Here is a 22845-nt window from a genome sequence, read left to right as displayed (position 1 = left end):
GAAAGTGGTTTTGGCACGTAAAACCCCATAATTTAATTTTTTTAGCATATAAAGTAGGAGGGGGGGTGCGGAGTGCACTTGGCAACCCAGTGTAATTCAATATCTGCGAACATTATCTTTTATTTCAGCTCATTCTGATGAGGACATATATGTGTGACAAAGGGCTCAAATAGAAACAGTGGCTGAAATTTATACCGAAGTTTATACTGAAATTTAAACTGAAATTTATGACCTATATAGTATAGCCTTAAAATGTCACCTTCATGGGAGAACCAACGGAGGAGATATTTATAATTTATTTCGGTGGAAAGAACCTTTGAAGGCCCTGAGAAAAAGTGTCACCTATCCCCCTTCCTTCTAAGGACCGTACAAAAAACACAATCGGCAACATGTATTACCGAAATACGGTTACAATGGCGAAACTCGCCGTGGTGGCTTAGCGGCTATTGTGTTGCGCTGCTAAGCACGTGGTCGCGGGATCAAATCCCGGCCGAGGCGGCCGCATATCGATAGGGAGGAAATGCAAAAACGCCCGTGTACCGTGCATTTGATGCACGTTACAGATCCCCAGGTAGTCAATATTAATCCAGAGCCCCCCACTATGGCGTGCCTCATAATCAGTAGTGGTTTTGGCACGTAAAACCCCCGAACTGATTGTTACAGTGGCGAAAACGCAGGAGAAAAGCCATCGAAGCAATTAAAGCGTGCTGCAGTGCCCGTGAGCGTGTTCCATACGATGATGTTTAGCAGATGAAGTGATTTCTTCATCTTTGCTGTCACAATCCATCAGAGAGAGAGAAAAGGAAAGAAAATGCTACAAACAATGGGTTACAGCAAGCAGGGGCTAAATTCTTTTTGTACAATAAACCTTCACTTGAACATTAACGTCTTGTCATGTGTTTCTTTTGCACGTATACCGGCTGTCCCAACTATTCACCAAGAATTTAAAAAATATATATACTATATAGCGGAAGCCCTTACGCGAATTAACGGCAATCACTGTGTGTTGATGGGCGTTGTTCATGCTAGTCATGAGCATTTTCTTTTTTCGATTTTGTAAAACTAGTTACCTAAATTTAATCAGCTATCATTTAGTGAACTTACCTAACCAATAAGGCGCGTCAAAGCAAAATTTGTGAAAATGCCGAGAAATGACCAATAAGTTAACAATGCTTAAAGCAACTTAGGTCTTGTGTGGTGCTTTTTTCCGATAGCAAAAGAAAATCCTGCTATATGTTGGGCATGTTGGTATTCGAACTTCGATAACATCTTAGCGCTGGCGGACAAGAACAGAGGGGAGACATATAGACAGCTATGGGAGTTCGTGCTGTTGGTGCATCGTGCTGTCTACATCTCCCCTCTGTCCTTGTTCGCCAGCTCTAAAATGTTAAAAGGAAGTTGTCGTGACGAGTCCGCGGCCCAGCGATAGCTAATTAAGCTTAATTAGTATTGCAAAATGACAGACGGAGCGTTGCTGTCATGATCAATATTAAACAACTCAGCCGCATATTAATCACGGTATCTTGACACCCCACTGCTGCGAAGCTTGCTTGATATAGTTGTAGTCTCTGCAGCCATTCAACTTATTCACGACGTGGCAGATATCACTACCGTTGTTTCTGGTTTCTTTCTTCAGCAAAAGCCTAATTGCGGTTAATATAGAGGTAATGATGAAAGAACGTAGGAGAGAACAAAGGACATTGATGGAAAGTGCTGCAGTGCAGTCATTGACGGCGCATTACGTCCCAGAGCTACAACGTAACGAAGCGCGGCAGGACTGAATTTGACCACAGCTGATGTTCTTTGGAGCGGCCCTTCAACACCTATCACCCAATGACGAAGCTATTTCTCTGCTTCCCCTCACGTATCTTAACAGCATGCACGTTGGATTGGTGCCACTGTAGAACGTGTAACGCCCGCGATACTCGGTCAGACACGTGTAATCATGAAACGCACTTTCTATTTTAGTTTTTGCTGAAGCGCTTAGTAGAAGTGCTCTCCCACTCAATGAAGCATGCCAGCACGTCTGTCATCTTCAATTATATAATTATGGGCCTCCTGACGCAAATTTGTCCATGACGTATTCAGGTGCACTGGACTTCTTAAAAAAAGATAAAATTGTTATTTCAGGGACCGTTTATCGTGCAACGAAACTTTTCATACGTTCCGGGGTTCACGCCACCGATATCGGGAATCAAGCTATCCACCCCGTGCTCCGCGGCACAACTTGGCATAACTGCAGGTGTCACATGTCTATGCAGAACGCCGTCGCAGCCAAAGTCACTGCGGTGCGTGTTGCAATATGATAGAACCGCTGACCCGCAGGACAGCTGCTTCTTGGTACAGACCAAACTTCCATGCATTTTGATAACGGGCAGCACTTAGGCAAAGCTGTGCAACAACGCGCCTGATAAACAACTTCCTTTGTGTTTTTTTAGGTCGGCTTTTTTTTTCGAAAGTGCGAAAGTGCGAAAGCACGCAATCAACACTTTCTGTCATGCAGCGCAGAGCTTTCGCGCGCTACGTGGTGTGCTCCACCTACCGACTTTCCCGTTAGGCTATCCGGCGCGCCCTATCTGTTTTGACGTTCTGCCGGTCTCGTGGCACTGACGTAAGCCTGCGCGCCAGGCCAGGCTCGCTGTCGGGACGTAGTGAGCGTTGCCAAGCGCAGCCGACAGCCCTCAGCGGTATCGCTCGAAGCCATCCGTCGGTATCAAATGTCGTCAAACAGCACGTCGCCGTGACGTCACCACTACATGTTCTGAAGACATTTGCTAAGTAAGGTTCGTTGTGTGTCCGCTGTTCATATGCGTATTGTGTGCACTACGCTTGAATGCACATATATGCGAGCGTTAGACCCGTGGTCTCGTGGCGGCACAGTTACCGCAACGAGTGCGAAGTGAGCCCGTAGCACCTACTCCAGCGACGTAGCACGCCACCGGGGGTCTAGTTGTTTTGAAGTTCATGCAAACGATGAGAAAAATGTGCTCGTCCCGCCGTGCCCTTATGAAAATTGTTATCCATGGTGATAACGACGTAATGATAATGCGCCATCATCTTTCTGCTGTTCATTCTGTGTAGCTTCGTCAGCATAAGTTTGGTTTAATCTCCTTGCCTTTCTTTGCCTCTGTTCTCTCTCTGGGCCGCCAGTGATGGCTTTGTGTGTGCGCGCGTCAGAACCTCGCAATCGAGCTGTGAAACGCCAGCCAAAGTTCGTGCGCGTCGCCTCCGGCAGAGTTGGATCGCACCCGACATGTTGTCATCTACAGCGAAACAACTACGCCAAATAGACTGGCTGGTGCTCGTGCTAGCAACGTGCACGTTCTGTTGGACCGAGGCCAAAGAATGGCGCAGGGTGAACGCCACCTGCCCAAAGCTGTCGCATTGCCAATGTACCGTCGTCAAGAAAGGGGCTTTGACCACGTGCAGGAACGTCGTCAGCAGACAAGAACTGGACGCGGACATGGCAAAGTTAGAGGGAATCGTCCACTCGAAACTCGCTTTCGACGACGTCCAAGTCACAGAGCTGCCAGCTTCGTGGTTCTCCAACCATTCAGTAAGCTTGCTAGTTGTCAAAAACTCTCCCCTGCGCGATATCGAAACGGCGGCCGTCAGTGGCATCGACAGACTGTCGCGCCTGCTGCTGGAGAATGACCGGTTGGACGTTGTGCCTCGCGATGTGAGTGCGGCGAAGCGCCTGCGCTGGCTCCATATACGAAAGAACTACATCAGATCCCTGCAAGGCATGTTATCTCTGCCCGAACTGTTCGAACTGGATCTTCGCTTCAACGCCATTGAGACGATAGATGAAAGATATTTCTCGGGAATGGCTAATCTGCAGAGTCTTCTGCTGTCTTCTAATAAGATACAGCACCTGCCGCGTATGCTTTTCAAAGATACGAAAAAGTTGAAGTATGTGGAGTTTCGCAGCAACCGCATTACAATGATCAACGCCGTGTTCGACGATCTGCGCTACCTGGAGGTGAGAGCCAGTTTCTTTAATTGTCCGCTGATTGATACTGAGAATAAAATATCAAGCACGTGTAATTAAAATTATGAACTTACTGACAAGGGGACGAATTCACAAAGTTTGTACTTCGTAAGGCCTGTTTGCCAATGACTAGCCATCTTCGCTACTAATATGTCTAATATCATAATTGGTTGGCTGCTCTGCTGCTCTTACGAACAGTTCCAGAGTATTCCTTTCCTCTCCTTTTTTTTTCTTGTGTGTGTGAATACGGGCACATGCATTTGCACTGCTGGTTTCTTTAGGATAGCTCCGTGTTTAGCGAAAAAATCGACATAGATTCTGTAGTATCGTTAGCCTCATCATCAAATGTAAGGTGTGCGCGCCGGGTCGTGCATCGCCCCAGTTCTTAGTGACTTGCTTTTAACTAAATTAGATCTGTGTCGAATGGTCTACGACGCTTAAAGGTGAAGAAACCTTTAGGTTCACATTAACGACTTTTTATTTTTTTAGAGCGACCAAAATGTATTTGTGTCTGATGTTTTGGCGAAATAAGCACCTTACGGAAACGCTATTTCTCTCGGAGATCAATGCACGAATTAGCAGTAAATGACCAGACTAGGCTCTCTGACCTGAAACTCTGTATGTACACTGACCATACGTGTTGGATATACCATCCTCGCGGCAACGATCCACAGCTCCCTTTAGTTCTGCGCACTCAACGACCTTACCAGGGGCACATTGAAATTGTGCATCGATGCCTTTCAAAAATCTTGCCAACACAAGATGACTGAGGCCTTTAAATAGTACTTATTGCGGTTGTCAAATGATGGTTACCCTGTAAGCTAACGGGGTTTGGCGTGCTGGGAACAGAATTCCAGAAGCACATAAATGATTTTGTCGAGTGTGCGGAAAACGTTGTGTACCTGATGCACACTACATGTGACACTCTGTCGGGCATTCTGACCTCTGCTTCAATTATAATAGAGTAAGAGAAGAGAGAGAGCGAAAAGATGTATAGAAGGGCAGGGAGGTTAACCAGGGATTAAGAGAGCATGTAATGTCAAGCCTACACGCGAAGGCTGGCTGTCAGCCTCTTGCAGCACGTGCGTTTTGAATAGTCACAGGGATTGTTTAACACGAGCAATCATTGAGGTCGACAAGATTGCAAGCTCAAAGGATGTCTTTGTCAGCACCACTTCGACTGCTCTATCAGAAGAGGTGCGATTTCTTGGGCATGAGAGTGGATAGCTCTTTCTTAATTTTGATGTAACTTTTTTTATTTAGTTTCTTTATTTTGCACATGACGGTTCGTTGGCGAAGACGGTGGTCTCTTGTATACATTTTTGCAGACTTCGCCTAATCTTGTTGGAGGAGGGAGGGGGACGGTGCCAGCTACCTATGGCCGTATCTATCCTTGCAAAGGGATATCGGCTATTGCTCCGCCCGAGCCTCTCCTTTTAACTTATGTCGACGTAAACATGTCCCAGAGTTAAATGTGATGTAAGCATGTCGCTTAATACGAACGCTACCAAGAGGGATAAATAAAGCAACTAGGCGGAGCGAAGGTAAGATGTCTACACTCCACCAAGTATACAACGCACACCCGCTGAGCATTCCAGTCTTACTACATAAAGCGATTGGTGACAATTAGCAAACAAGGCTAAACGTCACCATTCACTTGGATAAATCAGTGTTCTTAAGAAACTTCAGTAGGAGGCGAAGCACTCTCCACCTGAAAAGCCTGTGTCTCCGTGGAAACACCACGCAAGTCCTCGGTGGTTGCGCATGGAGCCGCTCTACGTCGTAGAGCCTTTCGCTCTTCGACGAACTCTGGGCATAAGGAATATCTTGCGTCGTTATGACCGTGACATAGCGAACACACCGGTTATGTTGATAGATTTATATATATTGTGTAGCCAAGCCGAAATTCATGCTAATAGCTTGCGAATATGGTGCAGTATGGACTCTTGATTGGCTGAGTCCTTGGGCAAACAGGGATGGTACAGTGGAGATCAGGAAGAGCGATATGTCAGCTCACGATAACTGCTCTGAGTAGTCGATTGGTGCCTTGAAGTACTCTCACCGTTGGCCTGTACGTCAGTGTTTCGCGCCTAATACTGTCGGCAGCTTCGTTTTCAGACATGCCGGTGTGCGAGGGAAGTCATTGGAAGCCGAGGTAGAATCCTAAGCAGCGTAACTGCTTTAAGTTGCGCCATAACTGCTACAAGCAGATGCCCTGCGGAAATCTCCACTGTAGTGCCTGGAGGGTTGTCTTGCATTAAGAAAAAAGCATCACCGGTTGCATTTGGCAGCTTCAATTACGAAACTTTCACTCATCGTTGTAGAAACAATCCGCTCGTGTCGGGCAGCCCATGATGTTTCCAAAGACGATATCACGAACGTCGCGGCACTAGCTTCGCGTTCCATGTCAACATAACTGTCGGTGATAAGTTTAAGGTGGCGTGTATACCTCTCTAACCGCTCGAGCACCAAGACCTTGGCATCTGCTGCAGGTGTAAAGCGCTTAGCGGCAATTCCAGGGATCTTCACATGGTACTCCAAAGACTCAAAGGACCATGGCGGCTCCGGTTTTTTTTCTTTTCTTCAAGACAAATGAAGGCTTTTGGTTCTAAAAGTACTGGGAGTCGTACTTAGCGCCACAGTATGTTATTGTCAAGATGTGTTGTAATGAACAGTATGACATGGGAACACGGGAGCGCGTGGAAGAGATCCTTAACCCCAACTTGGGCGATGCGCGAGGGCCGCCGTCGAAAACAAAATGGAAAGGGAGGCGCAGTAAATCAAGGCCCACTAAAACCCTCCCACATTCACGTCTAAGCTCGCACTGGCCTCGCACTGACCTCGTCATCGCACTGGCGAAGGGGTCATTTTCAGTAATATTCGGCACTGTACACTCAAGAGTATTCTCAAACTTGGGAAAACTAAGCGCGTTATCACTGCCAGCTGTCGAAGAGAGTCTCTCTGTATTCCAGAAACACAGTCTCACCGGTTACAAGCTAACCAAAGGGCGGTGGTGTGACCAACACTGCGTGCCCACGAAAAAAAAAAACATATTGGGTATATAGTGCAGGGTAACGTAGTTTGAGACTCCTTTGAATTCAAAAGCACGCAGCAAAATTAGTTTCTAAGAGTCAGGAACATGCATCATTCGAAATGAGCAGCTAGAGTGAACAAACGTACGTACTCCAAAAAGCGCAGGCTTGGAATGGAGTTAGAGGTCAAGAAAGCTGGCAACCAAGTATAGGGTAACTGAAAGTGCAAACAGACAACCCGGAGTCATGAAAAAGAAAGGGAGAGAAACAGATACATTAAATTAGATGCAAAGAACGCAAACAAAAAATGTCCGTAAATATTTATCAAGACGGCAAACAAGAAATAGGGAAAGAAAATTTGTACGATAACACAAAAAGGCAGCGCCTCGTTTTTGGGGCTCGCGCTGGCTGCCCGAGGACGAAAACACACAAGAGGAAATATTCGCCACAGGGCATGACCTGTGTCTGCTGAAGAAAAAAAAAACTCCAGACTATACCTGTTGTGTCGGCTGGCGCTCATCTTGATAAGAGCACTCTGCGAAGTGCGCATGCGCCACTAAATGTTAAAAGCAGAGTGCCCCTTGCTAGCGGCCCTCTCTTTCTTGCCGAGCCTCAACCCATGGGTTAATAAACGTCGTTCACCCGGAACTTGTCTGATCCTTTCGACACGCCTGGCGCAATACCGGCCGCATTTTAACGGAGCGCGAAGAAATTCACCTAGCCAGAACCCGCAGGGAGTGTCCATCTTCCAGAAGCGCCGTGGTTCAAAGCTGATGTGAGCGCTAACTGTCAGTGGTGGAGATAAGCAAGATACTATATGAATATTGGTGGAGAAAAAAGCAAGGAAGAGCTGGGGATGGAATTGTTACGAGGATATAGGTAACTAGTACGAGACAAAGCGGAGATGGGTAGAAGGCTAGATTACGATATGGTAGCACTCCACACAGGCTATTCGTTTCCACCCCGATACAAAGGGGAGAGCCTTAATCATCAGCAGCAGCAGCGCCTCCTTTTTCACTTTGCTTCCGGCGGCGACGGCCCCCCCCGTTTTGCTCTCAGTTGGATTTAAGACTACCTAACACGCGCTCCTGTGATCTCTTTTACACTGCTCACGATGGTACGTACTGCATGTTTCTGCGACGATTTGTGTCATATTCGAGAGAAATGATTTTTTTTTTGCCGACCAACATATAGCGGCGTCGTCCTTTGAAATTGTTTGATAGTTGTCAATACTATTATTACTTAACAAAGTTCACTAATTAACGTTTAATTAAAGACTTTAAGGGACAGGTTGTAATTTCAGTATTGAAGTCAGCCAAGTATACTCAAAACCTAGCCTCCTACTATATGCCTTGCACCTGTATCGAGAACTAAGTACTGCTTTTATATTTAATATGGTTCCGCACTGTGGAAAAATGCCGTACGGAAAACTTTTAACTGTAACAGCCGTGCATTTCACGGCACATTTTGAGTGAACAAAAATACTCGCACTTTTACCGTGCGCTCTTGGCAACTGTGTTCCAACTGTGTCAGTTTGACCACCTTCTCAAATATTATTTTCGAGCGTTTAAAATTGTGATGCAGAGCTGGACTGCCACGTTCCATGTTTATTGAGTGCACGAAGCGGTTCAAACATTTCCGCGATTCTCACAAACGACATTTGTCTCTTTATCTTTCAGGTTCTCGATTTAAGCCGCAACGTGATCACAGACATCGAAGAGCTAATGGCCTCCAAAATGCCTTATCTGAAAACTATTAATCTCGAAGATAACCGTATAAACGTGATCCCTGAGGTATCAGCGTCCAATGCAATGATCGGAAGAGTTCTTCTTAGCAGGAACCAAATTATCGAAGTAAGACCCGGAGCCTTCGCGGCACTGGAAGCAATGTCTCGTGTCGAGATGAGCAACAACAGCATATCCTCTTTGGACGAGTCGGTTTTTCATGCCAACTCCAAGTTGGAACATCTTGCACTGTCAGGAAACGAGATGACTAGCATATTAGGAACGTTCAGAAATATCCATTGGATCAAAGAATTGGTCTTGGCGTCAAACGAAATAGAAGACATAACGGATGCCTTTAAGGGACTTACGCTACTGAGGGTGCTTTCGCTTAAGAACAACGTTGTGTCCCATGTTCAAGATGGCACTTTCAGCGACAACCCTGGCCTTGTTGAGATAAATTTGAGCCATAACAAGCTACAGTGGATCGGAAGAAACGCTTTCAAGGGTCTTGTGACGCTGAACAAGTTGATTCTCCGTGGCAACCAGTTGCTGTCCCTCAACGGCTCTGTAAGGAATCTGCCCTTCGTGCAATATCTGGACGCCTCATTCAACGCAATACAGTCCATGGAAAAGGGAGAGTTTTCCAACAGCGGCCACCTGACTTTCATCCAATTTGCGTACAACAACATCAGCGATGTGCGAGGGGCTTTCACTGGAGCCACAAGCCTGGTGGGACTCGGGCTTAGAGGAAACCAAGTGCAGCTGCTACGGCGCACGGATTTCGCTGAGCGACTGACCACCAAGCCGACCCTCACTCTTGACGGTACGAGCTCACTTTCGTGGATTGACTGGCTATGTTTCTCTCGCTGCTACAAATTATTCAATATAACTATAGTCTTTGGACACACCGCTGAAGCTCGGCTATATGTACCTTTCAGTAGGGAGTCCTGTGATGATGAATGAATGAATGAATGAATGAATGAATTAATGAATGAATGAATGAATGAATGAATTTATTAATTTCTCAGAGAGATAACGGCTCTTATTAAGTTGTCAGTGGTCGTTTATCTCACCATTCTTTAACGCTCTTTGTCAGACGTCTCTTGAAGTAAGCAAATTCAACGCGAAAACACGGCGGCACACTCACGTCATAAGCAATATGGTTACCATTATACAAACATGTATTAAAACAACGGAAACGCTGCTGTTGTATAGAGCGGCCCCTCGCCAGATTCAGACATCGGAAACAGACAAGCGCGGTGCATAGTGTGTGCAAACTATTACCCTAATGTACGCCGCGAGAATAGCTGAAAATTAAAACTAACGCTCCCTTTCTTCTCGGAGTCGCTCGGCCCGCAAACAGCGACGACGTCACAGGAAGTCACCTCGGCGTCAAACGCACCGTCTGCAGCCCACGAATAGCCGGCAGCAACGCGAAAAACTCGGGGATGCCCGTGAAAATCAGAACACCTTAAACTACCACTGCCGCGCAAAAGACATGCAGGAAAAACAAAAATAGAGGCTGGGAAACCTGTCCTAAACTTAATACGGGCCTTCGTCTCCAATATGGCACAAGCACAAAGCCAGCGGAATAATTTTCGCTCGTGCGAACTGGTCGCGGCAGTGGCAGATAACCTCTGATACAGGCAGGGTAGCTCACCTCCTCGCACCATCGGCTCGCAACATTTTATTTGCTTTCATATCCGCTATTATCAAACTCCTTCTAAATTTTTTTGCGCTACGAACGCTCCCTGATGTCCTTTTACAATTTCCAGCGTATTACCAAAATTTCTTACCAATCCTGCTCAAGGTCTACTAGAGCTGTTCTCTCTTATCGCATATTCGTATGAAAGGATGGCCGACAAGTGCTTCTAACGTTCTACAAAAGCGTAGCTTGGTACCGAGATCGCTGCCTCGTGGGGTACTTATTGTTTAATGTTTGCTTCAAGGGCGCCTCTCTTAAGCACATCGCAGCACGGCATAACGAGACGTACTTTCTTCCTCTCTAAGCTACATTTTTAACGAAATATCGGCGCGAAGAGTTGGTGATCGAGAGGGAACACATTTGTGCATGTCGTATGCATTTCGGAAGATAGAAAACGAAGATAGAAAACGTACATCTAGCTATACGAGTAAGTGGAGGCAGCTATATATTGTGCTAGTCTACAGGCCTATAGAAAGTTAAAAAAAAATGCACGGAGCATATAGCGCGATTTCTCCTGTTCAAGTGGATTAACTGAAGAGGCGTACATTACTTGCAATACAAATCGCAATGCCCATGTGGCTAATTAACAAAACTGGCTGATTGACTATTTAATTATTTACATTAGGATACATGTTGCAATTGCGAAATTAAAGCCGTATTGCAGTGAAGTCATGGCTGCTAAGCAGATATCCTAGGACTATATAGCTGGCACCACTTTCGAGATGTCCGTCCTTAAACTGTTCTGTGGAATACATAGGCGCTAATTAAGTTTTTAGAAAACCTCTTTCTAGCAGTTCTTAACGATGTAAACTGCAGCGCCAAATTAGTTTAAAGCGAAGCCCTCTTTGCCTAACCTCCTGCAGTGTGGTGCAACGTTGTATGTACGTAAGTAATGTTTCTCGCCGACTAGACATCGGGGCACTATATATATATTTAACTAAATAACATATAGCTCCGAATGGCTGACCGCCAAACTAGTACCAGTAAGCGCACCTGCGTTCTGCTATTTCGCAAAACACAGGTGCGCGCGCTGCTACTAACTGAAGTTACTAGGTTTACAGGACACAGCGCTTTGTCCTGTAAACCTGTGTGTCTGCTTCTGTTATAATTTTCGTGTGGTGCTTTTAAGTTAGCGCGTTCTCATAATAAACGATAAATCACGTCGTAAAACATTTACTTCCAATGTCGGCTCATAGGAACTCTTAAGCACACAGTTAGATCTATAATGGAATAATGCATAATATTGAACCGCCTCTCTGATTTTCTTATATTTGGGCTACCCGTTTCTTGGTTAACTGGGTATATATACCGCCGGATGCTCCAGCTTATATGGCACGGAATTTTTACCGACCAAGTAGTGCCAATGAGCGCGTCTCTGTTCCGCGTTATCAGACATTATATATCCCAGCTTAGCAGAACCTCTACACATAGTGTCAGAACACGGGTATATCTAAAGCGCACAGACCTCTTAATGAAATAGCGCACAAAACGACTTAAATAATTTTATTATATTTCTTATACTAAAGCTACCCCATTATTGTGCCACTGCATGGGTATGTGCCACTGAGTATGTGAGCCTTCTCCCAGAACGGGTATGCATGGGCCACGGGGACACAAGGGTTATGAAGCCATGAATATATTTAGATAGATGTCGCACTTCTGGCTCTGTGCATACACCTCGCATCAACATTCCTCCCTCGACAAGCATCATATATCGCCTCAGCACGCGTCATCAGCTACACCGATGCTCCCTCGCTAACTCAAACAACATTCGCGTCATTTAGATTGCAACATTGCATTGAACCTGCGTGTTTTTTTAAACAGATTTCGAGGACGGATATCTCAAAGGTCGTGCTAGTCTTCCCGCTTATGATGTCACTAGTGCACGGTCTCAATATCGCATATTTCTACATGGGTGTGTAATAAAGTGAGTTAAATGGTGATTATTTTTATTTAGGTACATGACCATTGCGATTTACGATGCGCAAGCGATTTCCGCCTCTTCCATAAATCCGCCTGAAAAAGGCGGAACAGCGCTCTCTGTCACAGACGATATTTTTAAAAATATATTCTAACTAAACAAAAGCAGGTAGCACGCCTCAATATTATTTGGTAGCCGCAAGACAAACGTTGCACGTTTATTCATGCCCGGTAAGCGACGTGCCTTGAGACTGACAGCGAAGGACCGCGCAGTCGCGGGCGTTGACCAGCACGCTGTACCTTTTCGCTCTCATGTGCAGTCTCTATCGAAGTTTTATTGCAACGTGATTTGATAAAATGCCTTGGGTCGACCAGGCATGTTAGTACGCCACTGCCACCGACATTTTCTCGCTCGTGACAAATGTACGAAATAAGAGGTTAGCGAATTTTTTATATTTTTGTTTTTGCCCTTTCTAGACAACCCTCTGATGTGTGACTGCAGACTGGCTTGGCTTCTGGGACGAAACAGCGAAGTGCGGACGCGAAGTTACCCGAAATGCGAGAACCCGCCGTGGCTGAAGGGAACGCTGTTGCACGACCTTACGAGGCAACAGGTGATCCGGTGGCAAGACAACTGCGAGCTGGGTTGCCGGTGCGACTGCCGCGAAGACTCCCTCGGCGAACGAACGATCGCCGTCGACTGCTCGTCGGCGGCACTCAACCGCACGCCGCAAGCCTTCCCAGAGGAGACGACGCGGCTGGAACTCCACGACAACCGCATAGAAGGCCTTGGCGACGCTCTCGTCAAAGGCGCGCCACGCCTCGAAGTTCTCTCGCTCAGAAATAATCTTCTGACCGGTCTCAATGTAAGCCAGATCCCCGAAAAAGTTCGCTCACTCGACCTGAGTGGCAACCGCATGAAGCGGCTCCCCTATGCCCTCGTGACGGGACGAAACTTGACGACTTTGAGGCTGTCCGCCAACCCTTTCGCGTGCGAATGCATCGACTACCCTTTCAGACAGTGGATGGAAGCTCACGGCGACACGGTAAGTTTTTCAGACGATGATGTATTAGAGCCGACCTATTTTCCGAGGCGATCTGTTCACTTTTCAGAAACTATATGTCATTTCTCGATGCTTTTGTCATCTGTCTTTCGACGTTCTCCACGCATTTATTTGTGAACCCTGTTGAAATGTTGCTGCTCTCTCTTTCCACCAGATTTTGGATGCTGTAGACATTGTGTGCGCAGAGAACCCCAATTCACTGGTATCTTCGAAAGCATTCGCGACTCTAGGACAGAAAGAACTTTGTCCGGCAGCTGTACCAGGCGTCATAGCGTACGTGCTACCTGTCTTGGGTGAGTAGCGTGCGGAATGCGTGTTAGCGGAGTACTTACGTGCGCTGAAGAGCGACAAGAGCATGCAGCTGGAGATAAGCCTGAAGACAAACAGTGTTGGGGAGCGATATTGGTCGATAACGGCTTCAGGTGAGCGCACCGCAGAAAAGAAAGGGCGCCTCGATTTGTCCTCGTCACATGTACGTGTCTTGCAGTACTGTGGTCCGGTCTCAGGGGCACGTGCAGAGACTCATTTAATTACTCACACTGCGCGCACAGGTTGACAATCGTCACGCGACAATGCGTGACGGCATTTCGCTCGTAGCCGCGAAGTCTAATGCGTGCAATTTCTTTTTTTTTTTCTTCAAATTAATGTCCTTTGACAAATTCGCCCTGCATTTCCTTTTCTACAATCATTTTTCCTTTCTTAAATTCATTTGAAAGAACACCTTCGTCCTATCTGTTTGCTTAGAACTTTGTCCATGTGTGTTACGTTGTGTTGTGTTGGCCGCACACCTCTGAAAAATATGAGAGAAGGCAGACTTTATTTTCAGACAACGAATACTAGCATCGTGTGAATTCCTTCCTGCCATGTGAACATGTACCAAGTAGCTCTCCCGCTGAACGTTTCGCCTCGTAGACGCTATGGCCTCTAGAATGTTAATTTGTTCCTATATCATATTGCTCACGGAGGTACACAGAGTATACGGGTTTTGGCGATTCTGATGCTTGCTCGTTCCCTTTTCTTTCTCCCGTCGACAAAACACAAGAGTAAGAATCAGGTCGACGCGCGTGTCCACGCCGATGACACGTCTTCCCCTTTTCCCCGGCCCCCCGCGCAGTGTCGCTGGTGATCGGGCTGGCGCTGTCGGCGGCCTACCTGCGCTACAAGCGCGAGCTGAAGGTGTGGCTGTACGCGCGCGGCGTGTGCCGCTCGCTGCAGTGCATCAAGGAGGACGAGCTGGACGAAGAGAAGCTGTTCGACGTGTTCCTCTCGTTCAGCAGCCGGGACGCCGGCTGGGTCCGCGCGCAGCTGCTGCCCGGGGTCGAGGCGCTCGGCTTCTCGGTCTGCACCTACGAGCGAAACTTCAAGGGCGGCTTCCTGCTGCAGGACATCATCCGCGACGCCGTGGCGTGCTCCAGGCGCACCTTGCTGCTGCTTACGGAGTACGTACACACTGCAACGATGGCCGATGCACTACGCGAGTGCGGTGTGCTACATAGCGTGCTTGGTGCTGACGTTACGAGGGGCGTTGATAAAATTCGTACTGTAGTGTCATAAATGAACAGAGAAGCGATGAGGCTCGGCTGGGAGATTATTCTGAGCCCATATTCACGCTAACCTGCTAGCCTATTTGTTCAACGGTTATCCGCCAGTCAGCAAAGCACAAGAGCCTCCACTATAGATTGCGCGTCAAATTGTGGTTGACCGTCGAGCGACGGTGGCCACTCCGTTATTCGTGGTCGTGGCTTGTTCGACCGCATTGAAACAACCTGCGCCATTTCGCAACAGTGTCATAATCCGGGGCATTATCACCGTACACCGCCACCAGCTCGGCAGTGATCTCCTCGGCATTGAGCCCCTTGAAATGGAGAGAGCGGAGCACTGCTCGTGCTTCGAACCAACTTTCACGCGGTGGAAGCTGCCATTTTTTGTTTTGATGTCTATAGGGGTGTTCCGTGCTACTATGTAGAACAAAACTTTTGTATCCCGCTAGAACTAAGGAGTCGTGCGCTCATTTTTACGCCTATCGTGTGCGCCCGTTTCAAATTTATGATACCTATAGTTATAACTTCACGAACGGCCTTCGTACTGTTGTCTGTAGCATAGCTCGCAGCCGAGAACACTGCCGCTGTCACGTTCTGCGTGCATTGAGAAGATAGACGCCTCCGGTGCCTCGTTTTCCGCCCCACCGAGTCATCAAAGCAGCGGATGGGAGTTATTCTTAAAATTCGAAGAATCCGTCGAGGCACGCAGTTGAGGCACGCACGGTGCTGACTGTACGGTGCGTGTAGGCACGGCGGAAAAACTGATATGTCGCTGCCGGCTAACCCTCTGAGGCTCAGCATTGCGGAAGGAAATATGTGATGTTTATTTAATTCTGCACCAAATTACTATTTTTTTTCGCTGTTTGCTTAGTTTTCTTTAGTTTCATGTGTTGAAGGCCAGAATGAGGCAAAAGTAGAGTTTTAATGCGAAGCATTCTTTGCCCCATGCCAGGCACATTGCGCACGTAAATAGGTTCCTGTCAAGCCTTCTTTCGGGACTCTTTAATAACAATAATAATAAAAAAATGTTAAGGCTATTCAATGTCTAATGGAGGTCTATGAAAGACAACGTTATCCTGGGTGAATTGGGGTTGAGAATTGGCTGTATGAACGGCATAACTTATTGCGAGAGACGCGCTAAAGCGACAGCGTTTGACCGACGTCAACTATAGAGAGCTTGAATCGCCTTCCAACACTTTGTCATGGCTTATAATAATAATAATAATAATAACAACAACAACAACGACGACGACGACAACAACAACAACAACAACAATAACAACAATAATAACAATAATAATAATAATAATAATAATAATAATAATAAGCAGCCATCATCATCGGCTTTGCGATATTTTTAGACCGCACTACCTTCGGGATCGGCCCACGAAAGAATCTAGAAACAGACACCCGATACGGAAAAGTGGCGGCAACTGCATTGTCTTCAAAATTTTCCTCCCCTCCTTCCTATCTTCCATTTCTGTGTTGCTGTCACCTCCCTTCAGAAGAGTAGGCAGGCGTTGCGCCCCTTCCGGTGGCAGTTGCCAGCCTGCCCCTCACTTTCCCTTTCCTGTTAACTGTGTATATGTGTATATGTGTTCAAAACAAATAATAATTCAAATAAGATTACGTGTCTGATGATGGGAGTGAACCAGGGTATCCCAGCGCAAAAGCCCGAAGCTCTACCCATCAGGCCACAGACGCACATATTGTATTTTTGTCGTGCCAACACCAACTAGACGATGCGTTCACCACCTCGTATAGCAACAACTTGCTTTAAAAAGAGAGGGGCAGGGGAAGCACATGCGCGTGTGCCAGTTTACATTCGTCATAACTGTCAACCTTCTGCATGTTATTCGCGTGCGTCACGTCGCGTAACAACAAGCTGGTGTCAGTGTTAGCTGTAACGCGTCACAAATAACGGCGTTAATCACCGGTAACGCGTTGCCTTTTTGGTACCTTCGTGACTTACTAGTTGCCTTTTCTAAACTGTAGCGGGTGACGTACTTACTTTAACCATTTTTCAGTACCGTCAAGGGCCATGTCACTACATAGTTACTCCTCATTCCAGAACCCCCCCTCCCACCTCCCCAAAGGAAAAAAGAACGCAGATCCCCTGAACTAAAGCGCGGCGTTGCAAATAAGCAAAACACGTACGGGCGCTCTCGCCCACCATTCTCTCGGCTCGCGGGCGTGCGACAAAACACGTGCCCTTGATAATGGAAGCAGCGGACCTCACTAAAACGTACAAATTACCCATCAAGCTTTAACCCGTGCGCGCACCTGCGCACGTACCCTGACCGTGCAAGTAGTTTGTGAACGCGATTTTATTTATGGAGGTCGTTAAGGCTACCGCATTTGCACTTTCATTTCGTGAGTACAAGCATTTGCGGTATATTGAAAACCGCGTGCTTTGCACTTGTAATTATTGTAAAGTTGTTGAGTATTTTTCGAAGTGTTCGTTGCAGAGTTAGGGTTAAGGATGCAGCCCTGCTTTGTGTTTAATTTCACGTTGGACTCACAGGTGAACTCACAGGTTGGACTCACAGGTTGGACTCACAGGTGAACTCACAGGTTGGACTCACACGTTGGACTCACAGGTGAACTCACAGGTTGGACTCACAGGTTCACAGGTGACTTCAACGCGCATCACCAGCTATGGAGAAGCACTAAAATTGACTCCAAAGGCAGGAGCCTTGCCTCCTTTGCTGCCGACCATGATTTGTGCTGTGTGAATGACGGCAGCCCTACATTTCTGCGAGGCACGACCTACAGTAGCTGCTTGGACTTGACTTTGGTGTCACGGCGCTTTGCCTCGAGCGTCCGATGGTTTACAGACATAGAAACACATGGAAGCGACCATATTCCAACATACATAAAGATTAGAGGAGTTGAGCAACGCTCCTCCACTGTGTTGCGTACAGTTGATTGGACAAAATTTAAGAGGGATATGGATGACACATGTCGGGAAGGCCTCTCACACACTATCGAAGAAGCAATCTCAGAGGCATTGAAAACATCCATCTGCTCGCTTACAAGGTCAACAAGGCGAACAGACTTGGACATGGAACTGGAGAGGCTGCGTGCGGCACGCCGACAGGCGGAGAGGAGGTATCGGCGCACGAAGTCCGTCTTGGATCTGAGGGCTTCACGACGCATACAAAAGAAAGTCCAGCGTCGCATGGATAAATTGGAAGATAAGCGATGGAAGACATTCTGTCAGTCGCTTGATCCCCGAAAATCGCTCTCGCACATATAGAGAACGGTTAGGGGTCTTCGCTCATCTCCGCATCAAAGGAAGCCCTTCGCTGCTCTGGCCCTCTACCAACTCCGCTCGGAACTTCAAGTGGCTGAAGAGTTCTGTGCACGGGTTGCTGGGTCCGTGGCCATCATTACTGACGCAGCATTGAATGACATCCCTGAGGCACGTGTACCAGAAATGAACGTGCTATTTTCACTCGAAGAGCTCGATGCTGCTTTGGCGACCTGCAGGCGTTCTTCGTCACCAGGACCTGATGACATCACGTATGCTGCCCTATGCCACCTTGGACATGACGCACGTGATGAGCTTCTCAACTACTACAATGAGTCTTGACAGAACGGCGCCGTTCCTAAACAATGGAAATCGAGCCGCTTGATCCCCATTCTGAAACCTGGAAAGTCATCGCTTGAGATCTCATCATATCGTCCGATTGCACTTTCGAGCTGCGTCGGCAAAGTGATGGAAAGAATGATTCTTGCCCGATTGGAATGGTACCTAGAACGATTCAACATCTATCCGAACGCCATGACAGGCTTTCGTCGAGGTCGCACGTCCATCGACAACGTCATTGACATCGTAACATGGGTCCAAAATCAAAAAAGCCTCAAGCGCCTGTCTGCGGCACTTTTTCTGGATATAAAAGGAGCATACGACAACGTCACCCATGAGGCCATACTAAACTCACTTGAGGCTGTTGGAGTTGATGGCCGGATGTATCAATGGATTCGGGACTATTTGACTGAAAGGCGTTTTTTCTTACAGACCGAAGACGGCCCAACTTCAGACCATTACATCTGCCGTGGTGTGCCGCAGGGTGGAGTGTTGAGCCCTATTTTGTTCAACCTCGTCCTGGTAGGACTAGCGGATTACCTACCGCAGACAGTACATGTCTCAATATACGCCGACGAAATTTGCATCTGGGCCTCTGCGGTGACTCGCCCTCTGCTAAGAGCCAGGCTTCAGCGGGCGGCAACCATGACGGCGTTTTATCTCGGAGAACAAGGCCTCAGTGTGTCTACTGAAAAGTGCGCATTACTTGGTTTTACGTGGAAACAAATGTCATCATATCCTGTTACCATCAATGGTCAAGCTGTTCTCTATGTTAAGACGCATCGCTTTCTGGGCGTCATCATTGACCGCAACCTCTCGTGGAGCCCTCACTGCGTCTACCTGAAGAAGAAGCTAGTCGCCATTGCTCAGGTCTTCAAATTTCTATGCGGGAAAAACTGGGGTACACCAGTCCATTCTATGACGCAGCTGTACAGGGTATTGTTTTTTCGTACTCCTACGTTACAGCCTACCAGTGTTGTCAAATGCATGCAAGACGAACTTTCGCGCCTTGGAGAGCATACAAGGTCAAGCCCTACGCACGTGTTTGGGCCTGCCTCGGCGCACGTCAACAGCAGCAACAATTGCCATCGCAGGAGACCATACAATCCAGACACATGTAGCTGTCGACTCTCTCAGAGCGCACATTCGCCATCTGTCAAGGATCCCCGACCACCATTTGGCCTCCCTACCAGCCGAGAGACCTCGAGCGACCTTTTCACGAGTGATTAACTCTCATCAAGAGGACATACCAGCATCTTTCACACCGGCGGCGAAGCCTTCCTCCCCCCTGTGGTGCCTGCGACAGCCTCAAGTGAATTTTGCTATTCCTGGAATTACAAAAAAGTCCAATCATCCATCACCGGCTCTGAAGCAACTTACACTCCTATTACTGCACCAGACGTATCATGACCGCATACATATATATACCGATGGTTCGACCTCACCTACCAGCTCAACTGCCGCATTCGTCGTTCCAGCCAAGAACGTTACAGTTAAATTCAAATTGTCGCACACGACTACATCTACATCGGCAGAACTTGCAGCTCTCCATGCCGCTATGATGTACATCACCGAAGAGCCAACAGAAAAATGGGTCGTATTTTGTGACTCTAAGGCAGCCCTTCATAGCATCAAGTCCGCATTACGTCACAGAAGTTACGAGCAAATGACATCTGAAATCAGAGAACTGCACCACCTTGCTCTGGAAAGAGGACACCACATTATATTTCAGTGGATTCCTGCTCACTGTGGCATCGTCGGCAACAACCTAGCTGACAAGGCTGCCCGGTGTGCCCACGAAGATACCCAGACGCGTTCAATACCTTTGGCGAGGTCGGACGCTGCCAGGAAACTTCGCCTACTTGCGCGCAAGAAGTCCCAAGGTCTCTGGATTTCAAGTGGCTTCAACTGCAGATTAGGTAAACTGGACCCCACGCTACGGCTACAACTGCCATCTAGCCTTTCCCGCGGCGAAGCAACCTTGTTGTGTCGCTTGTGGTTGGGAGTGGCGTTCACGAACGCATACTCCTACCGTATGGAAATGGCCGAGAGCCCGATGTGCGACTCCTGTGGGTGCGAGGAGACCATCGAGCACCTATTGTGTACCTGCCCTCGCTACGATGTCCAACGCATCTCTCTGCGGGCAACTTTACGCAGACTAGACTTGAGACCGTTCACCGAGTCACAGATACTCGGACCGTGGCCACAACCGTCACTGGCTCGAAAAGCGATTCGTGCACTAGTGCGGTACTTGAAGTGCACGGGCTTAAGAGACCGCTTATAGTGTCATTGTGTACGCTGTCCCTCCCACACGTACTCAGTACTTACTCTCTCCCTTTCTTCCTCTTTCTATTCCCCTTTCCCCCACCCCCAGTGTAGGGTAGCAAACCGGATGCTGTTCTGGTTGACCTCCCTGCCTTTCCTACTCTTGCTTTCTCTCTCTCTCTCTCTCTCACGTTGGAGAAATGGGTGCGCCACTTGCCACAGAGGTGGATCGAAGCCATCAGATGTGGCTCTATATAGACAGCAAACTTTAACCACTAATTGTATTCAAGTACTAGAGATTTGTACAACGTTCTCTCGCTATATCAGTACTAAGGGTAGAAGCTTGCTGTGTGTAAAATATAACATTTATAATATGGTTCTTCTGGGTTCGAGCTGCGAAGACACGCTGTTTTTTTTTTTAACATTCTGAGCCTCGAATAAGACAAAATACCTTTTTTTTCTTTTGGCGATAACGGTACTCAGTAGCTGAGCGTAGCGGAAGCGCGAATGCGCATGCGCTCTCCGCTTAGCCGCAAGCGGGCTATAGTGGAGCAAGAAACACGGTAACTCGGAGCGGACCGGACCGTAATGATCTCAACTAAAACACGCTAACGTGTAGCTAACGTAGAGCGGTAACGTGTTCCGTTTATTTGAATGTAATGAGTAACGTGTTTCGTTACTTTCTTCTTTTTTTTTTTTTTTTTGCTAACGCCTACACCACTGCGAGCAGCCAGCGTTTGTCGACGCTGTAGATAACACTGCACCGCGTTCGGGATAGGCCCACTTCGCCCAGTCCTTTCTTCGTGACAGCTAACACTTTGAGGCACTGGAGATACAGTGTGACATCGCACTGCCTTCGACATCGGCTCAGGTCGTAACGGAACAGGTTGCAATGCTTCTTTTTTGTCGGAGTACAATAAATCAGTCACCATGCGATCGCCGTTATACTATAGTCGTCACCGTCGTAGTCGCCTTGTTGCTGTCGCCAGACGCGCACTCGCATCACACGCAGGATTGCTCACCTCGCACTGTAGAGTCACTGGCTGGAGTCACAGACTCTACCTTAAATAAACATGTTGGAACATCTGGTAACGCTTATGCAGAACCCCAAAGATGCCGCATAGTCAGCTACCCGCAGTATGCTTCGCATAACATCGATTCCCACAGTGCGTGACATCCGCATAATTTCTTTCGAAAAGGGTAGTGTGAGTGAATTCAAGCATTCGATTTTGTTGTAAACGTTCAAGCCTTCCGAGTATAAAAGAGACTAGTAAGAGGAGAGCAAATAGTAACGTGTCTTTGGAAGAGTACTTGCAACGTGTGTGTTGCTACTGCGAACCTGAGTGTTGCATATGTGCGTGCTTCGCGCATGGCCTCTACATCGGCTGCAGGAACTTTGTGGAGAGCGAATGGTGTCGCTGGGAGTTCCGTCTGGCGTACCAGCGCGCTCTGGAGGACCACGTCAACCGGTTGGTGATCGTGCTTGTCGACGAGGTCGCCCCTGGGTCACTGAACGAGGACCTCCGTGCGTACATGCAGGCCACGAATTACGCACGCTGGGGAGAGCCGAACTTCTGGGACAAGTTACTGTACTCGCTTCCCAAGAGACACGCCAAGCGGAAGCTCATCCTCGACAGGCCGCAAGAGTACCCCATGACACCTATCACCAGCGCTGTACAGGAACAGGAATAAAATGTGCTTCGCTAATCCGCAGGGGTACCACTTGTCACCAAAGCGAAGATACATTTAATAAGACGTTGCAGATGACTCTGAGAGGATTCCAAGCAGCGGGGGATACGTTGCGGTTACCAATAAAGAGTGTTACATAATAAAGTGCAACAGAATAGTTGGTGCCGTATCCACGCGCTAATATATTATCATGTAGGTCAAAAAAAGAAAGGGGGGGGGGAGGGAGGGGGGGAGGTTCACCACATGGTTACTTTCTTTGTTTTCACTTGGTACGCTACTTAGGCATCTTTAACTGGTGGTGTCTGATGGAAAGGTCGGAAGC

General features: G+C 47.6%; 1 protein-coding gene across 1 annotated transcript in view; it reads left to right on the top strand.

Moving 5' to 3' along the window:
* Window positions 1-22543, top strand: part of LOC126543218 (uncharacterized) — a 69331-nt gene extending 46788 nt beyond the window's left edge. The window contains exons 14-19 of the mRNA XM_072287457.1: window positions 3119-3982; window positions 8703-9570; window positions 12850-13418; window positions 13591-13729; window positions 14551-14875; window positions 22226-22543. Coding sequence (XP_072143558.1) covers window positions 3119-3982; window positions 8703-9570; window positions 12850-13418; window positions 13591-13729; window positions 14551-14875; window positions 22226-22526 — 3066 coding nt within the window. The 3' untranslated portion in view covers window positions 22527-22543. The remainder of the gene's footprint in view (window positions 1-3118; window positions 3983-8702; window positions 9571-12849; window positions 13419-13590; window positions 13730-14550; window positions 14876-22225) is intronic.
* The last annotated feature ends 302 nt before the right edge of the window (window positions 22544-22845 follow it).

Source organism: Dermacentor andersoni, chromosome 1, assembly GCF_023375885.2.
Source record: "Dermacentor andersoni chromosome 1, qqDerAnde1_hic_scaffold, whole genome shotgun sequence".
In the NCBI taxonomy this organism is placed as follows: domain Eukaryota; kingdom Metazoa; phylum Arthropoda; class Arachnida; order Ixodida; family Ixodidae; genus Dermacentor; species Dermacentor andersoni.
The sequence above is the reverse complement of the archived record's forward strand: the minus strand, read 5'-3'. Positions and strand labels throughout refer to the sequence as shown.